Source organism: Lagopus muta, chromosome 9, assembly GCF_023343835.1.
Source record: "Lagopus muta isolate bLagMut1 chromosome 9, bLagMut1 primary, whole genome shotgun sequence".
NCBI classification, from domain to species: Eukaryota; Metazoa; Chordata; class Aves; order Galliformes; family Phasianidae; genus Lagopus; species Lagopus muta.
In genome coordinates, this window is record NC_064441.1 from 18,268,605 (window position 1) to 18,296,081 (window position 27,477).

Genomic DNA, 27,477 nt, shown 5'->3' on the forward strand with positions numbered 1-27,477 from the left:
CAGGCTGCCCAGGGAGGTGGTGGAGTCTCCTTCTCTGGAGATGTTCAAGACCTGCCTGGATGCCGACCTGTGCGACCTGCTGTAGGGAACCTGCTTTGGCGGGGGGGTTGGACTCAATGATCTCAGGAGGTCCCTTCCAACCCCTACAATTCTGTGATTCTGTGATTCAATCAGTTGTCAGGTGGACAGCAAAGCTTTTGTGTCGAAAGTGCAATAGCTGCTTTCTCTAAAATGGACTTGACATTTTCAGAGGCTCACAGCACTGCTCTCAGATGGTTTCATGAGACATCTAATTTACCTGTTTCTCTCCAGGATGCTCTGGAAGGCATGCAGGGAGGGTTGGCTGAGTCATAAGCAGGGGTCCTTGGGCAGAGAAGTACTTAGTGTGATAGACAGACATATTCAGGTTTGAATATGAGCTTCACAAATCTCGTGTGCACCCTCCTGACGTTGGGACCGAGCCATGATGTAAGGAGGTGAAGCATCTGCAGAGCTGTTCAAAGCTCAAATACTCTTAGGAGTGATTTCAGAGTGAAGGGCACCGTGTCTGTGTGTGGAGGAGAGCTGTCTGGTAGGTACTTGAGGAGTGTATTTGGGAATTGGTGTGATAAGTGCTGACTGGAAGGTGGTGAGCAGTAATTGTGAACCCACTTGAGTGAGAAAAGGCATCCTTCATTTGGCAGATCGTCAGCAGCAAGTGATACATTAATCTTTGGCACAAAGTTCTTGCTAGAAAAAAAAAAAAGAAACTTTACTTTCTGGTTTATAACAACAGAAGTGAGAAGAGATGATCAGTGCTTTGCAGGGTGATATTGTTCAGCTGCTTTGAAATATCCCTGTCAGAGGCACAGAGTGCCTTTGACAAAAGTCCTTTTGTATTTTATTCCAAATAATAACTAAAACCCCCCACAACTTTCTATTATACTGATAGGCTCCTCCATCTATGTAACTGACATTTCATCACGTATTTTTATTCTGTTGATACAGTTTCAAATAAAACTTGGTAATATCACAAAATTTCAAATGATATTTAAAGATAAGGGGATACCACTTCTAAATAGGTTTAAAAGAAATGTGTGGAATGTGGTGAGTGTTCATCCTAGTGTTCATCCTAGTGTTCATCCTAGTGTTCATCCTAGTGTTCATCCTAGTGTTCATCCTAGTGTTCATCCTAGTGTTCATCCTAGTGTTCATCCTAGTGTTCATCCTAGTGTTCATCCTAGTGTTCATCATAGACCAGTTGTGCTTCCTGTGCTTCTGAAGTTCAGGAGTTCTGCCTCCTGACAGTGTTAGTCATATTCTAAAATCATTTTTCAATTAAAAATGTTTTTTATGTTTAAATCAGATGATATAGGAAAGTTGAAAATTCTGCGAAGATGAAGATAATGATCTGTGTGCTTCATCTGAGCAATAACAGAATATATGTATTTTACTGACTTGTTGCCTTAGGTATCAGGGTACCGTTTTTAAATACTGAATGTGATTCTGCAGAGCTTGTTAGAGTTCAGCTGATCCAAGTACATAAAAATCCACTATTTGGCTGATTTCTACCTCTCCTAAAATTTCAAGTCTAGTGCACTGCTTTTCCCATGCCGTTATCTGAACTTCCTTTTCAACTTCCTCTTTCTGTTTTGATGGTAGTTTCTACTTTGGGCGCTGTGTATGAAGAGGCCAAGCACCAAGCAAAGCAGACAGGTACTGCACAAAAAAAGGTTATTTGTAATTAGCAGTGCAGGGGTCGGTGCTGGGTCTGATCTCATCCAACATCTTTGTTAGTGACTTGGATAGAGGGATAGAGAACGCCCTCAGCAGGTTTGCTGGTGATATAAAGCTGGGAGAAGTGGTAGACACACATGAAGGCTGTGCTGTCATTCAACAAAACCTGGACAGATAGGAGGGCTGGACAGGGAGGAACCTGATGAGGTTTAACAAGAGCAAGGGTAGAATCCTGCTCTGGGGAGGAGTATTTGTGTACATCAGTAGGGTCAGGGGCTGACCTGCTGGAGAACAGCTCTGCAGAGAAGGGCCTGGGGATCCTGGTGGAAAACAGGTTGGCCATGAGCCAGCAGTGTGCCCTTGTGGCCACAGAGGGGATCTCCTGGAAGACTACTAGTGGAGGGCCACAAACGTGATGAAGGGCCTGCAGCATCTCCCATTTGATGAAAGACAGGGTGACCTGGGTCTGTTCAGCCTGGGGAAAAGAAGACTGAGATAGGATCTGATTCATGTTTATAAATATCTAAAGGGAGGTGAGAGGCAAATAGATGAGACCAGGCTCTTCTCGGTGGTATGTACTGAGAGGATAAGAGCAATGGCCTAAAACTTCTTTACGGAAGAACTTCTTTACAGTAAGGCAAACTGTTGCAGTGGAGCACTGGAACAGGTTGCCTGGAGAGGATGTGGAGTCTCCTGAGCTGGAGATGTTCAGGACCCAACAGGAGGCCAAGCTGCATGGTCTGGTTTAGCCTCCCTGTAGAGTACCTGCTGTAGCAGGGGGTTGGACTCGATGATCTCTAGAGGTCCCTTCCAGCCCCTGCGATTCCATCATTTGACAGGAATGAGTTCTTAATGAAAACCAACATTTACAGGAATGTGTAAACAAAACTAGATGTCATGTTAAGACCACAATCAGGCCTTTCCCTTATCATTCCTCATCTGAATTTGTAATAGTTTTATCCAGATCTACATCAGCTGTGTAGCTTTTGAAATTGAATCCACGTATTGGGTGCTTTCATATTTTCTGTTACTGCAAAAACACTGAATTTGAAGTCATATCCACCATAAAATGACAAAGTTGCTCTTTGCCGTAAAGTGACAGAACTCCATATCTCTTTCTGCTTTTTAAATAAAGAACTTCAGTCTCTGTAATTTTTCCTTTACTCCATTTTGTTTAATGTTGAAGCTTCCATGTTAATTCTCCTGGGTGAGAAATGCTGTGGGTAAAGCACTGGCTGGGGACCTGCCATAATTAGGTTCTGTTTCTAAGTGTGTCACACGGCTGCTGCTGGATCTTGGAGAAGTTCAGTTATCGCTGTGTGTTCTCATCAGGGCATTGGGGATGGGGCTGTTTCTTCTCTTTCTTTGGTGTCTTTGCTTAATAAAGTTTTATTGCATTTACGTCCTTGAAGATAGGTATTATCTGCAATCACGGACCTTGAAGCACTGGAGGTGCTACTACAAGATGAATGCAAACAGCTAATTGAAAATTACTTTGCTGCTGCTAAGGCAGTTGAGATGTATAGCAAAGAAACATTATGTGCTTTGAATTACAATGGAAAAGCTGTAGATGTATTTTTATGTGGCCTCAGTTAGAAAAAAACAACCACATGTACGTCACCCCATACGATGAGCTGTGCCAGCTGATGCACAGCCTGACTTTGCCTGCACTCCATGGAAATGCCTTTGGTGAAAGAAAATCTCCCTTGTATTAAAATAATATTTTTTACAGGAGGAATTATTTGTAAAAAGGAGGTCTATGCAGACTGTAGTACAGCAGCTGGAGTCTTTTTAAAACATGATATTAGAAGATAGAATATTTACTATACTGTTGTAAAGGGAAAAGAAATGTGACTGATGACCCCGCCTGTATTTATATTCATTTCCTCTATTATTCCTTTTCCAGTGGACTTCTAGGTAGAGGTGTGGGAAGGCAAAGCATTTATGCCTTTGTTTCTCACTGCAGCGCATCACTGTAGTGTGCCTTTGTTATATTCTTTTTAAGGTGGTTCTTTTTTTTTTCTTTAAGGCCAATACTCTACAGGGTGGTGAAAATGAAATGAAATAAGGGTCTCAAAGCCAGACCTAATATAAACCAAATATTACGATGCTGCTTTGTTAATTTAATGGACGTTGTTGACCTGGAACATCACTTGATGCTTCCGCTACTTTTTAACCCTGTTTGTATGTGGAATAATAAAGAGATGTACATATATTATTACAGTCTTCCTGAAAACTGGGTGGTCTTCAGAAATCAGAGCGTTCCTGATGCTTTGAGCCCATGCCTCTGTGTTTAGTGATGAACGGGTTTGGTTTACCCCGAGAAAGATTTCTTGGGATGCAGCAGCAAATGAGATGGTGTAAGTGTTGTGTGATTTTCTGCTTGCTGTGATGTGCTTTGCTCCCTGTGATGTACTTATGAGAAATAAGACTGGGTTATGGGGGGACTTCCATGTTTGCCTTCTGGTTTGTCAAAGGAGAGAACTTGAAAGGAAAGGAGTTAAGGGAAATGTTGTTCAGGTCTTTTCTTAAGACTCGTACAAGAGCAAGCTTTTGTTACCAAGTGTGGTGGTGCCATTTTTGTTATAGTGGAACCATTATACTCCTCCACACCTTGCCTGTAGGAGCAGCTCTCAGCACTTGCTTTCAGTCCAGCCCTCCTCGGGCTCCTCATCAGCCTTGTGGTTTTGGAGCTGTTATATAGAAATTTAAGAATGCTGTCTTTTATTCTTTCCACCTTGCTCTTTGTGGTTCATCTCAGCATCAGGAATTACTTTGCAATTGGATTGTATTGAATATAGGATTTGTTCTTGACCTGGTTAGTGCTGTTTATCCAGCATTGTCTACAGTTGTAATTCACCTGTGGTGGAGCCCAGCCAAGCAGGTCACACTCTTTGCAAAGGATTCCCTGAGTGCTTCTGCTCTGTGCCAGTGTTTCCATCACGCAGGGTTGGAGCTGCTCAGCTCTCTGTGCAGGTGCACAGGCCATGCACTGAAGGCCATGCTTTTCCTGAGGTGAGAAGTAGGTCTGTAGGAAGAGGTCATGCTTTGACCTACTGAAACTTCATTAATGAAGGAATCTGAAAAATGCTGTGTAGTATGTTACTGTGCTGAGCCTTGCAACTGATGAAAATAAAGGGTTTCTGCCTTCTTTTTGTACCAAATATTTTGTAATTTTTGGTAACATGGCTACAAACAGTGGAAAACATTATCACTGTTTTCAAAACTGACTTTCTGAACCCAATCTAGGTTTGAACTGTTGACTTGATAACAGAAGGGTTGTTTTGGTCTTCAGTTGCTTCTAGACTTCTCACATGTGTGGCCCTTTGATAATATCTTACTATGTAACCTCATGCTCAAGTTGTTAGATTTCTTTTTCTGAAATAAAATAGGAAACAACCAACCTCCTGTGAGCAGAGCCAGGTATCAGCATGTTGGTGGTGGTGTTCTTCCTGTGTTTGGTACTTCAGAACTTTCAGAACAAACCTGACCCATTAATTAATATTAGGGGAGGGGCAGAGTTACCTTCTGTTATTTTTTAAACTAAATTGGTGATTCTATTTGTCAGCTCTAAGACATAGAAGTCTTTTGTAGTCACATGCTCTTAGTGTTAGGGAATGGATGTAGCAGTTGATTGAGATTAGATCTTTTATGGAAATAGGTTTTGGGGGCAGACTGTGAATATATCCTGCATTGCAAAAACATAGATAATGGAAGAGATAAAAGATTCTGCTGTAAACAAAGATAGCAGTGCAGAGGTTTGTATTAGAGCCTGTAAAAGTGATAGTCACTCTCAGATTCATTTCGTGTTGTAGGTTGTTCACTGATTGCCACTGTATGGACCCATCTTAAATTCATTCATAAAGAAGAGAAGGAAAAGGGGATCATAAAGCTGCCATCATTTCCAAGTCTCAGAGAAAATGGAAGAACTAAGCCAGAAACTGAAACTTGTATTCCGGCGTGCTGCAGTTTTCTGTTCAGTTCTGCCAGTGCTCCCCATCTCATTTAAGTGCCTGTGGGTTTGCTGGTGAGCAGTGCTGAACAGGAACATGGCTGTCCTCACTCAGCCCCTGCTCATCCTGCTCCCAGGTTCCTCTCTCAGTTCTGTAGCACAGCTGAGGTTCTTGGAGTATTTCTGTACGTACACTGAGAACCGAGTCTGTGTATGCTGGCATGTAATGTGCAACTCCTTGGGTGCTCTGAGTAATTGAGACTCAGCGTATGAGACAGGCAGAGTCTCTCTACCTGAAAGAAGCGAGCGAGGATCAAGAGCAAATGGAAACACAGAGCATTTCATTAATCACTAGAGCTTTGTAGATTTGCTTTTGAGTGCTGGAGGTAGCTGAAGGTAAAATGCATTTGTTACATGTTGGAGCTTTTCCTCCTTCATCACAACGAGTATTGTTAGTGATGACTTTTAGTTCAGGTAATACTGCATATGTTAGTGGTGAAATAATCACTGTTGATATATATCATGGGGTAATATATGGAATTAAGCAGCAGGTTGGACTGCTGCAGGATGTCTTTGAAGTACATTTAATTTGATTGTGCTGTGTTAGTTCAGAATCTGCTGCAATCCACTCTTTGGAGGTAGTTTTAGTCATAAAGAACAAAGCCCTTAAAGCTGGCATTGGGAGCAAAGTGGGAAGTAGCTTCACAAAATGCTTCATAACAATCAGCTACTGAAACATGCATTGTTTAGCCTCATTATTTAACTCTGCTAATGGGCTCTCATTTATGTAAAATTAAGTATGCACACTTAAAAAGGAGGAATTTGGGAAGTAAACAGCAGTAAATTTGCATGGCTTCACCGTATTTGGCATTTACCAGTGGAATTGGGAAATGAAACTCCGGCGTCTGCAAGTACTGAAGAAAACAGGCTGCATGGAGATCACAGGAAACAGCAACCAAGAGTCGTCCTTTTCTTAGTGTCTTCAAGTAGCTAACTTACTGCCACAAGATCTTTGCAGAACCAAGGTGAGGGCTCCATCTTTAATTTCTCTCTGTAAAATGCAAATAAATATTTATTGATTTGGTTGGGAGCACTAAGATTTGTTTTGGAGTGCTTCTGCATTTATGAGACAGCAGTGAGAAGAAAATGCATTACCTAGAAAGGCCACATCCAAAATTGTGACAAAATGCTTTGTCAGGGCATCTTCAAGGTGTTTCAAAGAGTTTGAGATAGAGGGAATATCTGAATTTAGAATGGCCTTCAATTCATTAAATGAACAAAAGATTTCTTTATGAAAAAACAGTGATGGGGAGGTGATATGGAAGAGTTGCTCCAGTTGACCTAGTGTTCTGTGCTATACCAAATAACTAACTTCAACAGTAGGTTTTAGAACAAAGTGTGGGCCATAACTGTGCTATGGTATGGGACCAAAAGAACCAGTACTTCACTCAGGTCTCACATGTACAGAAATTGCTGTGCTGCATACCCTCTCCCAGAGGTTTCTGCTTATAAACAGTGATTTTCTATTCTCAATTACTGCTTTAGAGTAATGAAAATCCATGTGAGATCAACCTTTTTTCTGGCATTCAATCTACGTGCATATACTGAAAGGCAGGGTTTTGCAGTGTGAGCACTCAGGGTGCTCAGTGGTTGCAGGCCGGTGGTTGGCAGCTCATTAGCTGTTGCAGACACCTCTGTTTATGTGCTGGGCGATTGCACAGGGTGATGGATCCTTCTGCCTCTGCTTGCACTGCTCCCCAGCAGTTCAGCTAGCTGGGCCTCCAGCCTTGGAGCCTCACATTGCAGCATGTGCAGGCATGGATTTATTGAAAGAGGGGCACTGCTGGTGATTGCAGAGACTGCAGCTTCCAACTCTTCTCTTCCATACAGCAGATATAGAGAACTGGAGTGAAATACAGCACCACTCAGGGATATTAGTGAGTGATGGCTCTGCCTGGAGGTAGAAGAACTTGCATATATGTACAAATGGATCTGTTCAATCCAAATGACTTGGTTCTTTGTCACCAACTTTGCAGCTAGAGAAACAACCAGCTGAGTAATCACTTGTGCCCTAACCTGGACTGGAAGTGGAAATGAGCTGGAAAATGTTACTCAATTGACACTGTTTATGAATCAACATAAAGCAAATCTAAGCACTTGTTTGTGAGTCATCAGAAATCAAAAGAACATTGCTGTTTTTATTTAATGGTCATGTGCAGCCTAGAACATTATGATTTGAGCTGCTGAGCACCCTCGCTCTGACACACTCATACCCAGAATCTCTCCAAGGATGTTGTGTATTCTGCAGTCGCTGTTATCAGCACCATCCAGCCCTCTCCAACACTGTGTCTGCAGGGTCTCCCCCTCATACAGAGACTGTGCTAATCTTGATTTCAGTGTGCTGCTCTCAGATTCAGAGGATGGTAGATTGGCCAACAGAGACATCGGGAAAAACTCTGTATCTGCCAGAGTCTTTTTTTGTTAAGCTTCATTAACAGTGAGATGTTCCACTTCTGCTTTGCCCAGAGGCATTTCGTTTCAGGGTGGCAGAGCAGAAAAGAAACACTTGAATCGTTCCTGGAATTATTATTTTTTTTTAAGTGATTGGATTTTGGTTTGTTTGCTTAGGCTCTTGTTTGTTGATCCTAAATTGCCATTTGAAAGTTGCTGTCCTTTTCTCCTTTAGCTGAATGCCTTTTGTTGCTCAGTGCCAATAAGAACTCTGAGTGTTTTGATTGTTTTATTGTTTTTATTGGAAGGGCTGAAGGTTGTCCTTCCATCTTGTCTGGTTCTAAACCAGAATGCATAGTGGGGTTACTGGGTTCCGTAGCCCAAAGCACCATTGGGATGGATCACCTTACACAGTCTGCATACCAAAGGGCATTTCACAGTGGTGAGCCATAGCATGCTGAGGCTGTGAGTAAAGTGAACATGGGGCTGCTTCTAAGGGTGAGTCACAGGCGCTGGGTACGGAGCTCTGCTCTGAACCACCCCTGGAGAAAAAGAACTGTGGTAGCTGGTTCTGTTTAATGCAGACAGGTAACTGAATTTAGCTTCAGATCACATTGCTAGTGTTATGCATTTAACTTGAACAGTGCCCCACGTTTTTTAAAGTTACTCCTGAAAATGCTTTGTGGTCTTCGTTTTGTCCATATTAAAAAAAGCGAAATAGATCAGGGCTGTAATTGACCTGTAGTTCTAACACAGCTCTCTTGTGCAACTCATTTGGCTTAAACCTTGGTATCCTGTAGTTTCTGTCTCTGCTTGTTTTATTTTGTGTTATTATTTTCTGTGGCTATTTTTATGTGATGAGAGCTTGCAGCTATGTGCCTATTTTGGTTTGCTCATGAAGATTTTGTGTGAGATAAGTGGGCTTCATAGAACAATTAGTTGCTCTGGATTGTGAAGTGGGGTAGTTCAGAACAGGCTGAGGCTTTTTTGGTTTTGGTATTGTTTTGACCAACTATAAACAAGGATTAAAGTGTAACATGTAAGGCAAAACACTGCTGTGTGTAGAACAGTTCGTTATCAATTAAAATATTTCATCTTGATATTACTGCATAAATAACAGCCACCTCTAAGAGGTTCTCTCCTGTTGAAGTGATGAAAGGCATAGGATGATCCTTCTGTCTGCTTCTATTGCTTTGCAATATCTAGGAGATAGTTTTTTCAGATTCAGGCTTGCAATTGGATTTTAAATTTGGGCTGAGCTGTGCAGTGTGTGGAAGTTGGAGGTTGCTGGGGTGTTACCACATGTGCACTGCAACAAGCTTTTCCTGCTCTGTGTTAATTCCTGACCTTGAGCTGTCGTGGCTTAATTACTGCGAGTGAAAGTTCTTGAAGAATTTTCTGCCTGTTGCTGCTGAAATGGAGGACTGGGATGGAGAAAAAATACATTGCTTTATTTTTCTCAGTATTTTGTTTACTGAAGGGTGTTTGTTTACTGTATTCTCTGATGGTTAATCCTTGTCGTATCTCAGACTCAGTAAAATACTGAGTTTCACCATTGCTGAGTGGATGCTATGGGAACTAACTGAGCCTGACAACCACTTGTCCAGTCCTTGGTGCTGTCGAGAGCATGAAATGCATGAGACAGCTTTGATGTGGTTGAAGATGTGATGCGAAAGCTGTTAAACCCCTACCTGTTTGTTTTTGTGTGTACAGCTGTCCAAAACGTCCGCTCACACTTTCAGCAGTGCTCCTGGTGCCTCCTCAGCACCTTCTTCCAGTGTAGATCTATTGCAGAGAGGAAGATGGCCAGGCAGTGGCTGCCTCGTGTCACTCAGCCCACTGCAGGTTCTGTAACCTAATGCACACCAGGAGCACTCTGCTCTCCACCAAATGGTTTCTGTGTCTGCCCTGGCAGAGCTTGCAGGCAGCCTATGAGGTGGGTCTTGGAGCTGTTATTTTGGAGAGGATTGCAGGGCCAACAGCTTAGCCAAATCATTTGTGTGGCATCTGACATTGCTTCTGAAAGATTTTTAGTGGGGGGAGAGGGGTTGTTTAGTTTGTTTCCGAGTGCCCTCCATCCCCAGTGTATAACTGCGTTTGGTTTCAGTTAGATGCAATGCAGAATTTTGGGGCAATGATTTCTTGTACGTTTTCCCACTTTCTTCCCTACTGGTACAACTTTTGTACATTTGTAAGTATTTCTGTGGATATAAGGAATTATGGAGATTACTGTAGAGCTGTAGGAAGTTTTACTGTATTGCAATAGATCTTGATTGCTACCAAAGAAATTTGATGATTCTTGAATTATTTTGTAGGATTGCTAAGGATTTTCTTCAACACACACTGACAATTAACATTAGGAGTGTATCTGTGTAATGTGGGTTTGATGAAAGGATTCACACAATCCATTACTTTGCAAAATGCCTGTTCATTCAGAAGTTGCAGGCTATCCCAGGCTCTGCTTTCTGCTGGGTCCCCGGCAAGCTCAGTACAAGTGCCATCAGTGCGGTCCCAGGGCAGGTGCCCAAGGGCTTTGTGCTTTGGGCTCAGCTCATGGTTGGCAGAGACCAACGAGGGAGGCCCCAGTGCTGATGTCCAGGCAGTTTGAGAAAAGGTGTGTACTCACCAGAGCCCAGGTTGTGTTCACTGCTTGAAGCCATTGCTTCAGTCCTTATGATTTTTACTCTGTTTCCAGAGACTGTGCTTGCATTCCTCTTGATGTGGTTGGGGTTCCGCTAGCTGTTATGGCCTTGGGCAGTTTTATTATATAGTCATTAGCCTTTGAAAAACTTTCTTCTTGTACTTTGAAGGTGGAACGTGTACTGGTATCTGAAAGGTTGACTGGATGTGAGCAGCATTTAGACCAGTCTTTTGTAACCTCTGTTGTGCACATCTGAACACTGAGAAATGTTGGGTTAATTTTTTACTGTCAAGCTTACTTGCTTGTCTTTCTTTTCAAATGCACTTTTTAGTCAACAAATATAACAACGCTCCTATGTGACATGTGGTTCCAATTTATAAACATAGTAAAATGGGGAGATGATGTGATGTAGGGAAGAAATAAGGTCACATTTTTTTGTTTGTTAGTTTGTTTAATCAGGCCTGATATTAGAAAGCTGGTGCTGTGCACTTTACCTGTGATTCCTATATTGTTTGGGAGCCTTCTCTGTGATTTGCCAAGCTCTATGGAAAGACTTGTTATAGGTTGGGTAAATTCATGTGGTATTTGCATCACTAGCACATATGCAAATTCAAAACCCCCTTCTTTGCTCTGTTGGTAATGATAAGCTTCCCAAGAAACGTTCTTCATCAGTTTTGGGCGGTGTGTCAGGCTCCCATGGTCTGATTTGTCTGCAGCTGGCTGGTTATCCAGAGACCTCCAGAATGTTGGAGTACCTGGATTTTAGTTAAAATAACCTGCTTCTGCTCCAGGCTTGGGGCTGCACACATACAGCTTGCCACCCCTCTGAGGCACTGCATATTGTGGAAGATTGCTTGCTTGGAAGTTCTGGAAGTAACACTATTCATCTTGTATTTATAGTGTGCAGCACTTCATACTCCCTCCCAAGCCCCTACCTTTTGGCTTCTGTCTGACTTTTCTGGTTCTGTAAACAAAACCATTGACATGGAAATAAAACATTAATGCATGACTGGCACTTTTGCACTGATTGGAAGAGATGAGATGCACCCTGTTCCTGTGTCCTTGCAAGTTCCAAGGCCTGCAAGGCCTTTATTTTTCTCTAGTTTCTGTGGCTGCTGTAGTTTCCTAGGCTTTAGACAAGGGAAGTTTTTGGATGAGTTCACACCTTTGTGCACCAAAAGCTTGCTCCCAAAAAGTTGTTTGTAAAGCTGTAATTTCATTTCATTTTCATATATAAGCAGATAGGGCAGCAACTGCTTTGCTCTGAAACCACTGAAGAAAACTAAGTTGCTTCACAGCGCTCTTTGTGCTGATTCCTGGAGAGATTCTGCTCTGCATGGCTGGAGGAACGGCAGCCCTTGTGCCTGATCCTTGTGCTGCGCTCAGTGCCTATGAGCAGGGTGTGCTGTGTTTGTGACAGAAGTAGTTACCTGCCTTGTGTTTTGTGGCTTGGCCTACAGGTGAAGAAAAGCTGATAGCACTGCTTTGTTTTCAGTGCAGGTTTCAGCGTTTCTGTTTGCTTGTTTAATTTTGCTGAGGGAGCCTCGTTTGCAATGTAGAGCCAATGGATGCCTGTAGAGGTCTTTTGTCCTGTGCACCTGTGGGGGGTTGGTAAGAGACCTACTGAAGCATTCTTCTGCTGTTTCAAGGTTGAAATATGCATAGGAAGATGGGATGACTTGTGTCATCGAGTCCAGTTCTCCACAATAGAACAACAGATGACATTATACTCTTAACAATAAAGCAAAATGAAAGCTTACAGCCATGAATAAATGAGAGAATACTGCTAAGAGCATGAGGGTTTGTGTTTCCCCTTTTGTTTTCTTTAATTGCAGAGGATGTGGGTTGATCTGATCCCAACTGAGTGTACAAAAAATGTGAAAATATTTGCAGGAGCTGACAAATTCTTTTACCTTTGACTGTGTAGGAACACTTCGTTGTGATTATACATTTCTACACTGTTGGAAATGGCACCCTCTACATTTTTTCCTTTTTCTCTTTGAGGATTTGGCATTATTTAATAATTAAACAGTGTGATGTGAATATGCTGTTGTACTTGAAAAGAGACAAAATGTGTTGTTAGATATTTCTGCACAAGCAGTTTATGGCACTAAACAGTGAATTGCTTGAACTCTCATTTTGTGAATTACATTGTTTGTTTTTCTTTCTTAGGTCGCATTTGGGTCATCTTGTAGAGCCTTCTGAGAAAACAGGATTAATAGTAAGAAAACAATGGTTAATAGAAATAACTTCAGGATACGGTTGGACTAAAACAGGAACAGATTCTCCAAAGTAAGTATTACAGATTATTTTTTTTTTGCTTGTAAAGTCAGTAGCCCAGTTAGCATTAAAAAAAGCCAGAAACTCCATATTCCTTTCAGTCAGTTGGTAATGGTCATTCCTTTGGACTCTGAAGCATCTACAACCTTTGTAGCAGTTGTAGCTTAGGAAAGCTTAGGATAGTCCTCACTCTTTTTTGGTCTCTGTGTGTTCAGGGAGTGGCTTTGAGCAGGACGTGGCGCACTGCAGGCATCATTACGTGGAACCTCATGTTGCTGGCAAATAGGAAAGCCCTGTCTGCATCTCCAGTGAAATCTGACATTTGATTTCTCTGTAGCTTTCTACTTCTGACCATCTGTGTGTGGCTTTGATCCTTTATTTATCAGCATTTTAAATACAAAGTAATTATTGTTTCCTTTTGGACAGATTAAATTGTTCTGTGGGAGTAAACGCGCTCCATCTTTTGTGAAGCCGTATATTTTTCTTAATGAAAAGAGCCACAAGAATGTTTACTAAGTTTGCAATGTTTACCCTTCAAATGTGACAGGCAGCTGTGCTTAGAATGTGCCAAGTGTCAAATATCTCCCTTTCTGCTGTCACAAAGCAATGAGCTGCACTGTGAATCTGACCAGAGCTGTAACTGAAATGGCACAACAGGACGTTGTTAGTCTTCATCTGTTGCTCAGCCAGGCTGGTATCTCTGTGGCACTAGCTGGGGCTGCGAGGAGGGATGATGGACTTTGCTGTTGGTGGCAGTGTTGTCCCATTCTGCAGTTCCATCATCCGTCAAGTCAGCAAAAGTCTTAAATTGTTGGATCTCAGGTGTGTGATTTTCTTTACCATGTCTCATTAACTTCTGGCTTTTGTGAGCTATAGGCTGAGACATCTGTGTCTCATTAATGGTATGAAGAAATTTAGCTACCTGGCTGTGAGCTGTGTGCTTTGCTACCACATTCCCAAACCTTCAGATACTGGTACAACGTTTTAATTTGTGTGCTTCAGTTGCTCGAGATGGGGAATGTAATAGTTTTTCCTGTACCCTCTTTGCATCAGCTGTGAGATATCTATACGTTATCGCCGAGGTTAGAAATGGAGGGAAATCCGGATAATTTTCTGTCAGAAGCTGATGTTACTCACGCTGCGTGAATGTCGTTCAACAAAGGCGGGGGAGCGCACGTGGCCGCGCCGTTAGAGCGTGCAGGCGGCGCGCACCTCCGCGCGCGACCGCGCACCCTGCCCCGCCCGCCGCGTCGCTGCAGCGCCTCCTGGTGGCGGCCGGCGTTCGCGACGTGCGGAGCCTCCGTCCTCGGGAGCCGTCGGAATTGGCGCTGCCGCGAGAGCTTCAGCTTGGTGCTGAGACCAGGAGCGGGGCCGCGTGGCTCCCACAGGGCCCTTCCGGCCTACATTGTTCTGTGATTCTTAGGTAATCTTGGTTATTTTTGGTCCTTATGATGAGTGGCCAGGGCTGCTTTCAGCTGTACTAACATTACTCTCATGACAGAAATGTCGTTGTATGCAGTTTTCAGGAGTGTTCTTTTCTATGATATGGCATTATATTTCACGTTGTCTTTATAAATAAATGTCATGCTAGCTACATGAAATACATCTGGCTGTTTGCTTTGGGCTTGTGTTGGTGCATTTCTTTCAGTGCTTGTTCAGCTTGAGCAGCCCTGTTCATGTGGCACAAGACTGTGAACCTCCATAGGGCTGACACTGACACAGGTACTGCAAGAAAACACACTGTGGTGGAAAGCAGAAAGTCAGGCCAAATGGATCTTGCAAGAAATGTACGCCTTCAGGGAGAATGTCTGGAGCTATGCATCTGCTCCACCCCTTGCAGGGCATTTTTCTGACTTTCAGAATGCACGGCATCTCTGTGTTTGAACCCTAAGCATAGCCCATGGTGTGATAAAGCTGTGTTTTGGCCCATGCTCTCTCGTTTTAGGAGAAAACTCCTCACTAATTAATTTTTCATTGTTTTTAATTATTTCAGTGTAACCCCTCTTTCTAGCTGCATACAGCTTGTCTGCTGGAGAATAACTCTCTTTCCTGGAGGTTTTGATTGAAAGATCAGAACTAATTGAAAAGTGAATGTTGTAGTCCCTGAGTGAAGAGGTATCTATATATAGGAAAATGTCAATTTCTGGTCCTTTTTATAGAAAGAAGTTACCTAGCTCATAACTCAGATACGCAGCGTTTTAATAGCTGAAGGGAACGATTGGCTGCTGGTGAAATTTGGTGGAGTAGGTCCTTTTATACAATTCGAAATGAGATTAATAACTAACTATATACACATTTAGATGCCTTATAGATTAAATATTTGCATTTCCTTTCCTCTTTATTTACAGTGAATAAATAATTATTCTGAATGAGAGAACAGCCAAGAAAAAACTAGGGAGCAGAATTAGTATTTCCTACTTTTTCATTTGACTGTGAAGAATAATCTTGTACAACTCCTACATAGAAATAGAATGTGTGGGGAGAAGTGGAGAGGATACTTGTAGAGTAAATAGATAAAATCACGGATTTTAGTGCATCTTTTCAGATTCATTACAGATGCACCCTATTATCTTTTGAAATAAGAACAGAGCCCCACACTTGTTCACATTCAGGTATGTGACCTGAGGAATTGCTTTCTGACCTGCTGTGTTAAAATGACCTATCTCTTCTAGGTTAAGTTTCAGCTCTTTCTCTTCCTATCCCATCAATCTGCCCAGTACCACTTCCCACGTGCCAGCTCAGCTCACCTCTTTGCTAAGCTTGATTTTGTCTGCCAGGTTCCTGGAACTAACTGCCCCTGAGGTCAGAGCATTTTGCATATCTCTGTGCATGAGCTGACTGTGAGAAACAACCCCATTCCTTTGGCATTTTGTACTCACTGTGGATAATATACTGCCTGCGAGTTGCCTGAAGTCTATCAGAAACACGAGTCTTAAGTTCTGTTCATTTCTTTGGTCCATCATGAATAACTGTTGGCAGGAGCAGGAGCTCACTTGACTTACCTGAGTGCAAAGTAATGAGGAGTCATTTCCTGCTGTCCTCATTCACACCTGTTCTGGGAAGTCTTCTGCATCTGCAGTATCATTCAGTGATGTTGTTCTCCACCTGTACACTTGTTTTGCTGGAAAAAAATCTGAAGATAACAATTTCATTTACATGCCACTTTTGTAATTATACTTTAATTGAATCATAGAATAATTTCCTTGAGAAGTGGTAACCAGCTTGCTTAAAATTAAATTCAATTTTAATTTGAAACTGGTTAACATTTGCTTTTCTCCCCATTTCTAGGTCATGTTGAAGTCAGTTGCTAATTTATTTTGTATTTAGAGGTATTGGGTTTAAAGCAGAAACTCCATTCACAGGGGTTTTAAAATTCTGACTTAGTTCCTAAAGCTTAGTGCATACTGCCATGAGTAGAGCAGAGGAGTGCCAGTAAGTAAAGCTCCAGTGGGTGAACAGAGGAAGTAATCAGGGGCTGTGGCAAAAGGCCCTAATAATTCTTTTTCTTTGTGGAAAGTTATCTGTATTTCATGAGGAGAGTGAGAGAATCTAAGCTTGGGTAGCTGAGAATCTGCCCTTGGTGCCACTCTGAGCACCGCAAGGGAATGGCATTTAAAGAAGGCCCTTTGTGCTTTTGGTAGATATTTTTAGAGAATCAAATGGTGGTATTTTTATTCCGATTTCTGGAGGAATCCTGACTTAATGGGCACTTAATTTTCCACTCCGTAGGGCCAACTTATGTTGCAGTTGAAGTAAACCACTGGGAAATATTTATAGTAACACGTGATCTTTAAAAATAACTCTGCAGGATGACAGTAGATATCCTGAATTCTTCAAATCTTTGTTGTCATAGATAATAACTATGACATTCCTGGCGTGGAAAATCTTAACTTTGCTAATTTAGGCAATTGCATTTGTAATGTAGTTGTTTGCATTTCTTTTTTAAATTTGTAAGCTCTTTGGACTGAAGTGTTCCTATTCAGTTCCACATGGCCTGGGTAGTGTGAAATAACATGGAATAAGAAGTCACACAGGAAAAAAAATTAAAGTTTATTACTTTGTCTGAAGAAGCTGTGGATGCTCATCCCTGAAGGTGCTCAAGTCCAGGCTGGATGGGGCCCTGAGCGTCCCTGCCTGCAGCAGGGGCTGGAACTGGATGTGCATTCGGGTGCCTTCCAACCCAAGCAGTCCTGTGAGTCTGTGATGACTCTGTGATGACTCAAGCTGTGGGCCCATCGGATCCGGTGGCAGCAGCTGTGAGAAGGTGGCTATCTCAGTAGAAGAGGATTTCAGTTCTTCAGAGCCACCAACACGCATACTGAGCTGCTGTGTACTGGGCTTCAGAAGAAACTTGAATTCCTTCAGATATACAGGGGGAGTTTTGCCTTTATTTGTTTATTTTAAATCACTTCCAAAGTTTCATAGGACATAAACCCTCCTAATATTCTTATTCCTTTCCCCAGTGGTGCTAGATTCTTTTCCCTTATTTGCTCTGAAATGTTTCCTTCAATGTGTTTTTATAGTAATCGATGTTTACCTAGTTAGAAAAATGCTTACAAAGATTGTAATCGCGTTGTGTGAGCGCTCAGTGTTTCCTCTGCTTAGACTATGTGATATGCTGCTTCTGCTGCCTAGAAAATTACTGTGGTCAGGTTGTTTTCTGGTCTGTTTGGGACAGTCAGAATCTGTTCAAACGCTGTTTTTATGTGTCTGGATTGGGTGGCCCTTTTTCAGCTGCTTTCACTGCCACAAGGCTTTTTTTAAAGCCCTTTGGCTGCCATGTGATAGAGGGGCAGTAGATAAAAGGGCATATTGACCTCAGCGATGGTCAGCTTGCAGTGTGCTTCCTAACAGTTGTAATAGCTGTGAAAGCTGGCTGAGCACAGTGCTCTCAGCTTTTACGTAATCAAAACAAGCAACTTTCTGCTGTTTGTCTTGTGCTCCTGTAAGTATTCAGTAGTGAAAACAAAAATAAATCAAGTTTTGTGTTCAAGAGTTTATTCTGTAACCTAACTGCTTTTAACCTGAGGAGCTGTAGGTATTGGTGCCCTTGAAATATGCCCTTGTTTGGAATAGTAAGCCAAGTGATGAGTAGATGAAACTTATTTCATATGGAAACTGACCTGTGGCACACAAGTGGCTTCTGGCCCTGCATTTCCCTTGGCTCGGTGCTGAGGGCAGCCCCAGGGCTGAGTGCTGGGAGGCAGTGCTGAAGGTGTCACAATGTATCTCCAGTGCTGATATGTGGGTGTTTGTATTCTGCTTCCTTGCAGCTTCTGTTGTTCTTTTTATTACAGGCCAGGACAACAGATCCAATGTTGCACCTGATCTTACTTTGTTGTTCATTTAGTTTGGAATAGAGAAATGAGCCTTAAAAATAAATGTTAGGGGATTTGTAGCGAGATGGCAAGTGTGAGGGAAGTTTCTAATTAACGTTCTTCTATGATATTTCATAACTTGGCCTTTTTTATTATGTTGGATTGAGAAGAACTTACCTGACGCAGATTAATGTTGCTTGTTTCTTATGAACCACGTGAATATGTGGGCAGTTCTTTTGCTGAAATGACAAATTGCTTTAAAATGAAATAAAACTAGCTTTTTATCCAGCAGATGAAACAAAACCCTGCAGTTTCCTCTAGCCCTCTATCACTGATTCTTTTTCTTTTCCATATCTGTAAGCCAAGACAGATTATTTTTCCAGAAGACAACTAACCAACATTGATGTTAACACACCAGTTGTGCTGGATGAATCCCAAGACCTTTTAAATGCATCTCAGAGAAAATACTGTTTCACAGTTGAGGAAAAAGAAAGTATGGAGAAATTCCATGAGATGACAATGGAAAAAAGAGAAAATATAAAGACATGTGAAGCAAACTTTTAATTTTAGCCTGTCTTTCTGGACTGGAGACAATTTGAAATCTCTTCAATTAAATGAAGAGCTATAATTTTCCTCCATAATGTTAAGATTCTGTTCTCTACTGTGTTTGCTGAAATTCTGTATGGATTGCCATTACATTTGTAGGTTGAATTTGAGGTTCAGCACTCATTCAGGTCCTGCCCACTCTTGTCTAGTGAAAACATCCAAGGGTGAACGCATCCCAGGATGGAGGTACACAGCCTCTCCAGACTGCCTGCTTTAGCTTTTGATGACCTCATTTAAAAACAAATAAACAAAACAGCAATGGCATTCTAAAAATTCTGTGTGCACATTTTACAAATTCACTGCATTGTTAGTCCATATCTGGTCTTCTACAGGGCCTTGTGACAGGTTTGCTCTCTGAGCTTGCTAGAACTCTTGTTTAGCTCTTAATTTCAGGACAGCCCTATGAAATCTCTACCCCCTTCCCAAATTCACTCTGTCCTTCACATCTTCTCAATACTCAATCTTTGTGTCAGATATTTGCACCTTCTGTTTTAATCCCTCAGCATGAGCGAGGTAGCTGGTTGACACAGGTCAGACTGAGCTTGCCATCTCAGACAGCAATGGTGTGGTGTCTTAGCAGCTCAGTGCCTTCTTGTTTCAGTCTCCAGGGAATTGAGTTTGCTGCCCCTGATCGCACCTACCTTCTCCAATCTTATGATCTATTGGTCTAAATGATGACTTTCAATACATGAGGATATTCTGAACGTATGGGTTTTGTTCCTTGATATTATGTAATGTTCAGCAGTTCTGCTGATTCCTGTCTTGCTGACAGTTGTCCACGTTTTATTTACAAAGATTGTGTGCCCAGGCATTCAGCCCTACAGTGCCACTTTTTGCTTAGGGAACAAAGCAAGTGGCTGGCAACTCACAGATATACTGTGCATGCCTTGCTTTTGACCATCACCTTTCCTGCAGCCCTCTTAGGGATTAGTGAAGCAGCAGCCTGCTGGTGCTCACTTCTCCAGCCACGAGATGATGAGACGTGCTTCTGCTGGGGGACGTGTGGGTGCAGCTACAAAGTCTCCAAGAGCTGTTGGCTTCTGGAATAAGACTCGGCACTAGAGCCATCTCTTCTGTCTGCCTGGATGTGGTAAGTCATCTGGAAACAGAAACCACAGTAAGACGAGAACAACGGCAACAAACGCTGTGCCTGTGAACACACAGCTGTTCTGGTTAGCTCTTAGAGCCTGTGGTCTGTCGGCCTTGAACTGTCTAGTTATCTTGTGATCGAGGTCACAGTACAGGGAAAAGACAAATTTTGTAACTTTCACATTGATTTCACAGAAGAAATTCTCACGCTCTGTGGGAGTCCTTATTTGAGCTGTTGAGAGGTATTTGTCTTGTGCAGGCATTTAATGTTCTAATTGCTTTTGGCTGGGAGTCCTTTCTCGCGGCTGAAGGCAGTAGGAGGTGTTGCTCCATGACACGTGGCTGTGCCAGGAGGTGGCCCTGCCCTGCACCCAGCTCTGCATCACCACTGCCGCCTGTGGGAAGCAGCGTGCCAGCCTGCAGGCTCTGCTGGCTGGGAGCTTGAAAGAAAAATAATACCTAAATCTCGGCTGGCTCAGCTCTCAGACCTTGCTAAGAGAGGGCAGTGTGATCTTCTGTCATTTATATCCGTTGATAAAACTGTGTCCTGAGGCCGTAGTTATCTGAACACACCTGTTGTATGGCACTGTACAGACTTGATCCAGGTGCTAAAAGCTGGTAGGCAGTTCTTCCACTCAGTTTTAATGCTTGATGCATGCACCAGAGGCAAGGCTAATAGATGGGAAAACTGCGGGCAGTTGTCTTGGTTCACAAGTCTGATGGTAGGTCCTCTAGTTTTGTGCTCCATCTGGTGTATAAAGATAGAACTTATGTGCAATTCTAAGCTCAGAGCAAACTTACAGTTTGTGTGGGAAGTCTTGTGTGCTGTCAGCGCTTCGTATCTGTGACTTAAAGAAACAAACAAAAAAACACAAACAGAAACCACCAAAAACATTTGGTATTGAGGTTTGCCATATTAAGTTCAAGCAATCATTGATCAGATACTTGTTTGCAAGTTGGTGTAACAACTGCTCTTTCCCTCAATGGAATTTTACAAGTTTCTTATGCCTGTGTTGAAAGTTGGTGACTGTAAGCAGATCCTGTGGAACCTCAGCCTTCGTGCTGTGTACAGGAGAAGGTACTTATGGAATTTTTAAGTCTTGCTTCTTGGAACATGTTAAGCTTTCACTGGTACAATAACATGGTTTGAACAACTGTAAATATTGTGGAACAAACCTAGAAAGGGATGGCAATAGATACAGTCTTATGCTGAATTTAAATAGAAATTACTGATGAAACTTATTGCACATTAATATCATTTCACTTCTATAGAGGTGATACCAGTTTCTTTCACCACAGTGACCACAGAATGCTACAGAAAATAGACTGAGCACAGAAATACATGCACACACGTATGAAAATTCTTCAGTTTTACATCATGCCAATGAATTTTCCTGTGACTGCTGTTTCCAGTTACAACAGAACTCTGGCAGAGTTACTGTGGGTAGAAGCAGCTGAATAATAACATCCCATTTAAAGACCCTCTTGTTACAGATACAGTAATTGATAATGAACTGTGCTCCAAGGTTCTGGGGGTGGATGCTCTGCTGTTCAAATAGTGTTGTGTGTTGCATTGTGGGATGAAATTTTCTTTCTTTCCTTTAGACAATTTAAGAGATATCTCACCATGGTAAGCTTTCCACAGCCACGCATGAGTGAAGGGTTGGATTTGTAATTAATCTGGTAATTAAGATCAAGTATTTTCATTCCCGACTTGTTTTCATTGCTTGATCCCCCACAAATCTTGTTTTGCTTCAGTCCAGTCTGACGCAGTTCAGTGATTTGTTATTACTTTAATTTTTATTTTATTGGAAATTAGAATCTTATGATAATAAACTGTTATTTGATGCTGCTGATGATAATAGGAACTTCCTAATTGTTGCTTCTATTGAGTAAAAATATTTGTACTTATGTATTTCTGCTTTCTGAAAGTCAGAGAGCTTTTTTCCTGCTTGTTTTTAATGAAAACCCTGCTATCCTTTCATCCAGTACAAGCAGAATATTAAGAGAGCCGCAGTAACAAGATATGTTGGCAACAGTCATGCTCCTGTAAGCCTTCAAATTGCAGTAAGGCTGAGGGGGAAAGCTTTGAAATGGGCCTTATTACAAAGGTAGAGGTTTGGGTTCCCACTCGCCCCCCCTCTTTTGGTACTGGAGACTTTCATCACCTGAGATTTTCCAAATGTAGAATGAATCATTCCATATAATTCCTGAAATGGAAGAGATGGAAAGCAGTGCTAAAGAATGAGGCAGAGATACAGACAGCGTACATTTCTAGAGTGGTGATTTAGGCTGTACTGGTTTAAAAATGATCAGTAGAAGTTACCACTTACTGATGGGTACAGAACATTAACAGGCAGTGAGAAGTTACACTGCAGGAGCTGGTTGTGCTGGTGGTAAATGGTGTTACTGCAGGCACGTTTGGCTTTGCCCTCAGCCTGCATGCTTGCTTGATTTATTTCACTGCAAGCTGTCCATATCAAGTAAAGCATTGCAGAGGCTTTCTAAGGTACTGCCTACGTATCCCTGCTGGCAGTGAGGGCCATGATGTATATGACAATGGATTATTTGGTCTAAAAGCCTACCAATAATAAAGAGTTTTGTGTTGAGTTGCATTTCTGTGAAATAAGCATATCTAAGAAAGTAAACTTAAGGAAACATTGACTCCTTTTTATTGTAAAGCCTGTATTTATTTGCTGGTGTTGAGCCTTTTCCCAAACAGAGCAGTTCTGAATGAAAAAGGATAGCAATCTGGAGATGGAGGGGAATGAATCTTGGTCTGGCTTTGGCAGCCCTGTCTGCAGCAGGGAGCTGGGGCTCCGTGGTCCTTCAGGTCCCTTCCAACCCAGGCTGTTCTGTGGCTCCATGCAGCCCCTTGGTTATGATGTGGTCAGTCTCTCAGAGTTCTGTGGTGCATTCAACCGTGTTGTGCTGCTAAGATTTTGTGGTTGTTTGCTTTGAGGGGAAAAAAAAATAATGAGGTGGGATATGAAAGCTGTATTCATGAATGTGTAATGTGTCTGTTTGGGAGGTTTGATGCACAGCACAGTGATTATCTGTACTTCTCTGACATGACCAAGTGAAGCAATTATACAGTGTTTTAAGGCATACGTACACATGATTAGCACTTGAGAAAGGTTTATCATTTATTAATGGCTTTTGCATAATGACTTAAAAGGAACAGCAAAGTGTTCAGCCGACTTCCTAGCCAGGTAGTTAGCAGCAGTGACTGGAGTTCATTATGTTGTTGTGCTAACTGCATTTTCTTGTTTCTTGAAGATGCTCTGTGATGCTGTGAACAGCAGCAGCCCGGGGTGTTGCTTACACCCTGCTGCTGTAGGAGAAGCACCTTCTGTTAAGCAGGAGTGGGGAGGGGATGGAGATGAGAAGGAGGGATAAAAGCTGGGGGAGGTGAAGGGAGAAGTGACGGTGCACCACGATCTGGTGCGTTTTGTTGCTGTTGGATTTTGGTTTTGTTCTGCTTGTTTTTTAAAAAGAAAGACACTTTCTCTCATCTGGTGTTGTCCAACAAGCTTTAGGTAGAGCATTAATCTGCTCTGTCCTTAGCAGTGATTCACAGCAGTCTTTTACAGCGCTTCTCATCCCTCTGTCAGCTGAGGAGCAGGGAAAGCTAAATACTTGAGTGAATAGTTTTTTGGGGACTGATTTGAGATTGATGGGAAAAAGCATCTTTATAAAGGAAATTGAAAATACAACGCTTGGAAGGTCAGAAAATCTAGTAGTACAGCTAAGGGTAATGAAAAACTACCTGAAGTCATCAAGAAGCCAATGAAGTGCATTGCAGCAGATCATGCAAAAGCTTTTCTCCTGCCCTCAGTGGACGTAGTTTACACAGTGAGTTCAATTCAAAGGAGATCATTTGCTTTCACTTTTAAAGAAAGATGGAGATGAGTGTCTCTGAAGGGAAATGCCTCTTTCTAATAACATGTTGAAGAAGATTTTCCTTCTCTGAGTATAGACTTTAAAGTTGAATTAGGCACTCTTTCCACATTTGTGAACAACTGTCATAAATTGGCTAATTCAAAATTGCGAAATGATGTATTTTCATATTAAATATTGCTATACTTTCTCCAAGAAGTTTGTAGTGTTTCATACAGATAGCTTTAGAGAAAATTCAAAATGAATTTCAGACTTTGTTTTAGCTGGCTTCTGATTAGTCATTTTTTATATATTTTTAAAATTAAGTCTTAATGATGTGAACACTGCATGAGTGTTTTACCAGGCAAGTGCTCTTCCTATACTGAATGGAATTACTGAGTAGGACTATGTCTATGTGTTTGCAGTATTGGCATTTGAAACCCCAGACTTGGGAGCTGAACTGCACGAGCAGACTTAAGTAAACTTTCCAAAAGCTTCAAAATGTGTGTCTAATTATAGAAGGTTAAGTATACTGAATTTAATTTTTTTTTTCCTAAGGCCATGTGGTTATGATATTGTTGAGATTCCATAATGCCTCCTGCCGTGACAGACAGCCTTGACATCTGGGCAGTGGATTCACAGATTGGTGCTGATGGCTCAATATCCGTGGACTTCCTACTGCCCACTGGAATCTACATCAACTTGGATGTCCCTCGAGATGCCACTATATCTCATATTAAACAGGTAATACCAAGTGGTCAATTAACTTACATTTCAAATGAGTTCTGGTTCTGATTTTCATGGGCCTTCTGGCAAATCAAGCAGTGAACCTGGGTAAGCATAAAAAAATTGAGAGGTGCATTGATAGCATAGTGACTGGTAGAGATGTATGTGTCTGGGGGTTTTGAATGTTTTTGAGCAGACATTGAGGTATGGAGAAGTAATTTCCCACTGATGGTTGCACTTCAGCAGAGATTAATGTGATTGCTCTGTTAATACTGAGTTGTTGTATCTAAACCTTTTGTTAATGTGTTATTCCTACACTGTGCATTTATTTAAAGTTTTTCTGATTAGTGTGGAAACAGGACATGCTGTGTCTGATTTGATCGTTAATACAGAAGTAGTATATTGTGTTCCTGCTCCTTTTGTTTGACACCAGTGGTGGCCTTATAAGCCACTGCTTAAGTTAGTGGAGAAGTGCCTTGTTGGGACATCGCTTAAAGAGTGAAACCTGTGATTGATTTGCTGTGTGAGGGGTCTTTCTGAAAAATGGGTGTGAAAAATCCTTGTCTGTTTGTTCAGAGGAAACAATTTTCTTTACCAAAGAAGGGCTGTGACCCTTTTGTTTTGTTTCAAACGTTTTTAATTCTTTTGGGATGTGATACTGTGGATTTTATATTTCGAAAGACAGTGTTACAAACAGTTCATCCAGGGAATATCTTGTGTAATTCTAAAGGCATGGAATTAATAAAATCTGGTTTCTAAAATTCCAAGATTTTTTAAATTTAAATTTGAGCAGTGGATTCAATCTGTTCTTGTTTATGGAGTGCTTCAAATACTTGCCAGGGGGTAATAGCCATTAACAACAGAATCTTTTACGTTCTCTAAGCTTGTGTTCATAACACTGGTAGTATTGTACTTCCGTGCTGGTCTGCGTGTGATATAACATAGATCTGAAGCTACATAAATTCGGTGAGTTTGCTGCACTGTTTTGACTGTGAAAATGTTTGAAATAAAATAGATAAACAAGGAGCTTATAAAACTGACTGTCAAGACTGAGGGAAAAATTTACTTGCATTCTTATCTGAGCGTGTCACAGCAGAGGGACGCAGGCTGCGTTAGTGCTTTATGACCGTTTTCCACTGGCCCCTGATTTTATTTGATGAAAGACTTTCCCTGTTTTATCACAGCTACATTTTATGGAATTATTCACCTCTGTTGTTAAAAAAAAAAAAAAAAGTGGTAATAGAATGTCTAAGCTATATACATCCCTGAGCTTAAGAGAATAAATGGCAGTGCTGGACACAGAGGTGAATCTTTGGAGGACCGGTGTGGTGCCTTCAGCCCATCTTCTGGGCAGTGCGAAGGACAGAATTTGGGTAGTAAAATTATTTGGAAGGGTAAAGGAAAGACTTCCAACCTAACCCTTACTGAGTGTGTGTAGCTGTGGCTTTTTAGATCCAGAAGTCATTGCTCTGAAGTAATTTCTCATAGCTCTGAAACGTTCTTTTCCAGGTAAATGTTGACAGTCCGGAGCTAGTGTTAAAAAAGTCCATCTGTCTTTGGCTGATCAGATGTCTTAACGATGCCTTGCTTTTTCACTCTGATTCCACTTAACTTTCTTTTGACAGAACATTCATGACCTCGTGTTTGCATTTGTCTTTCTTTCTTTGAAATATATTGTTCATGGAAAAATGATTTATTATTATTTTGTAAAGTAAAGCTGAGTTGCAGGTTGTTTGCTCTTCTTTCCTCTCACATGTGATGTAGGCACATCATTCATAGCCGTTCTTTCTTTGGTACAAATTTTGGTTGTAGGATTTTAAGCCTGTTTTGATCCACGCCATGCATGGATCTTTGCAGGTAGAAAGTTCAATGTAATTCCTTAATTAATTACAGTATCACAGAATCATTTCATCAATTCCTTAATAGGGCTTTTGCCCAACCAGGCCAATTAGCCTGGGGTCCGTTTATTGGAAGGCAGCCTTGGTTGTACAAATCTCAGAAACATACGCAGGTGTTTTCGGTCTGGCTGTAGTAGTTCAGTTCAACTTCTTGTTTGTGGAAAATGTGTTTTTCATGCAAGATTTTTGACACTGCATTATTGATCCTACAGTTCCTGTTTCAAATGAAGTTTAAGAAACAAGTGCATAAAATGTAAACTTTTAAAATTTAGACAAAGTTGTTCTCACCTTTACATATATATTTATATAAAGACGGTTCTTTTTACCTACAATTTTGATTTCTGCTAAGAATGGGACATAGCTTACCTTGGTGTTAGGTGAGGTATAATCTGCTATGTAAACATTCAGTACGCTGAAGCTTTGTTGAGTGCTGCATGGGTGACTTACACATTTCGGTGGCCTGCAAATAACTTACAAATAAATTTACCTGGAGCTTCTGCAGACAGCAGGGAATTTGACATGATTTGTGTTACTGTGTGCTTTAACCTCTGGGATGTATCTGAGGGGATAATGGCCACCCTCAGCAAGTTTGCCGATGATACGAAGCTGGGAGGATTGGCTGACACGCCTGAGGGCTGTGCTGCCATTCAGCAAGACCTGGATAGGCTGGAGAGCTGGGCAGAAAGAAACCGGATGAGGTTTAACAAAAGCAAGTGTAGAGTCTTGCATCTGGGGAGGAATAATTGCATGCACCAGTACAGGTTGGGGGATGAGCTGCTGGAGGGGAGCTCTGCGGAAAGGGACCTGGGTGTCCTGGTGGACGACAGGTTGGCCATGAGCCAGCAGTGTGCCCTTGTGGCCAAAAAGGCCAATGGCATCCTGGGGTGCATTAAAAAGAGCGTGGCCAGCAGGTCAAAGGAG

The 27,477-nt window shown here is 41.8% G+C and overlaps 1 protein-coding gene across 8 annotated transcripts in view; it reads left to right on the plus strand.

Annotated features, from left to right (window-relative positions):
* Window positions 1–27,477, plus strand: part of PIK3CB (phosphatidylinositol-4,5-bisphosphate 3-kinase catalytic subunit beta) — a 91,557-nt gene that overhangs the window by 28,825 nt on the left and 35,255 nt on the right. For 7 of the 8 annotated variants that reach the window (XM_048955579.1, XM_048955574.1, XM_048955583.1 and 4 more), the window contains 3 exons: window positions 12,933–13,052; window positions 19,880–20,054; window positions 24,491–24,676. In XM_048955579.1, coding sequence (XP_048811536.1) covers window positions 24,524–24,676 — 153 coding nt within the window. In that variant the 5' untranslated portion in view covers window positions 12,933–13,052; window positions 19,880–20,054; window positions 24,491–24,523. The remainder of the gene's footprint in view (window positions 1–12,932; window positions 13,053–19,879; window positions 20,055–24,490; window positions 24,677–27,477) is intronic. The other variant, XM_048955575.1, reaches the window with a different exon arrangement.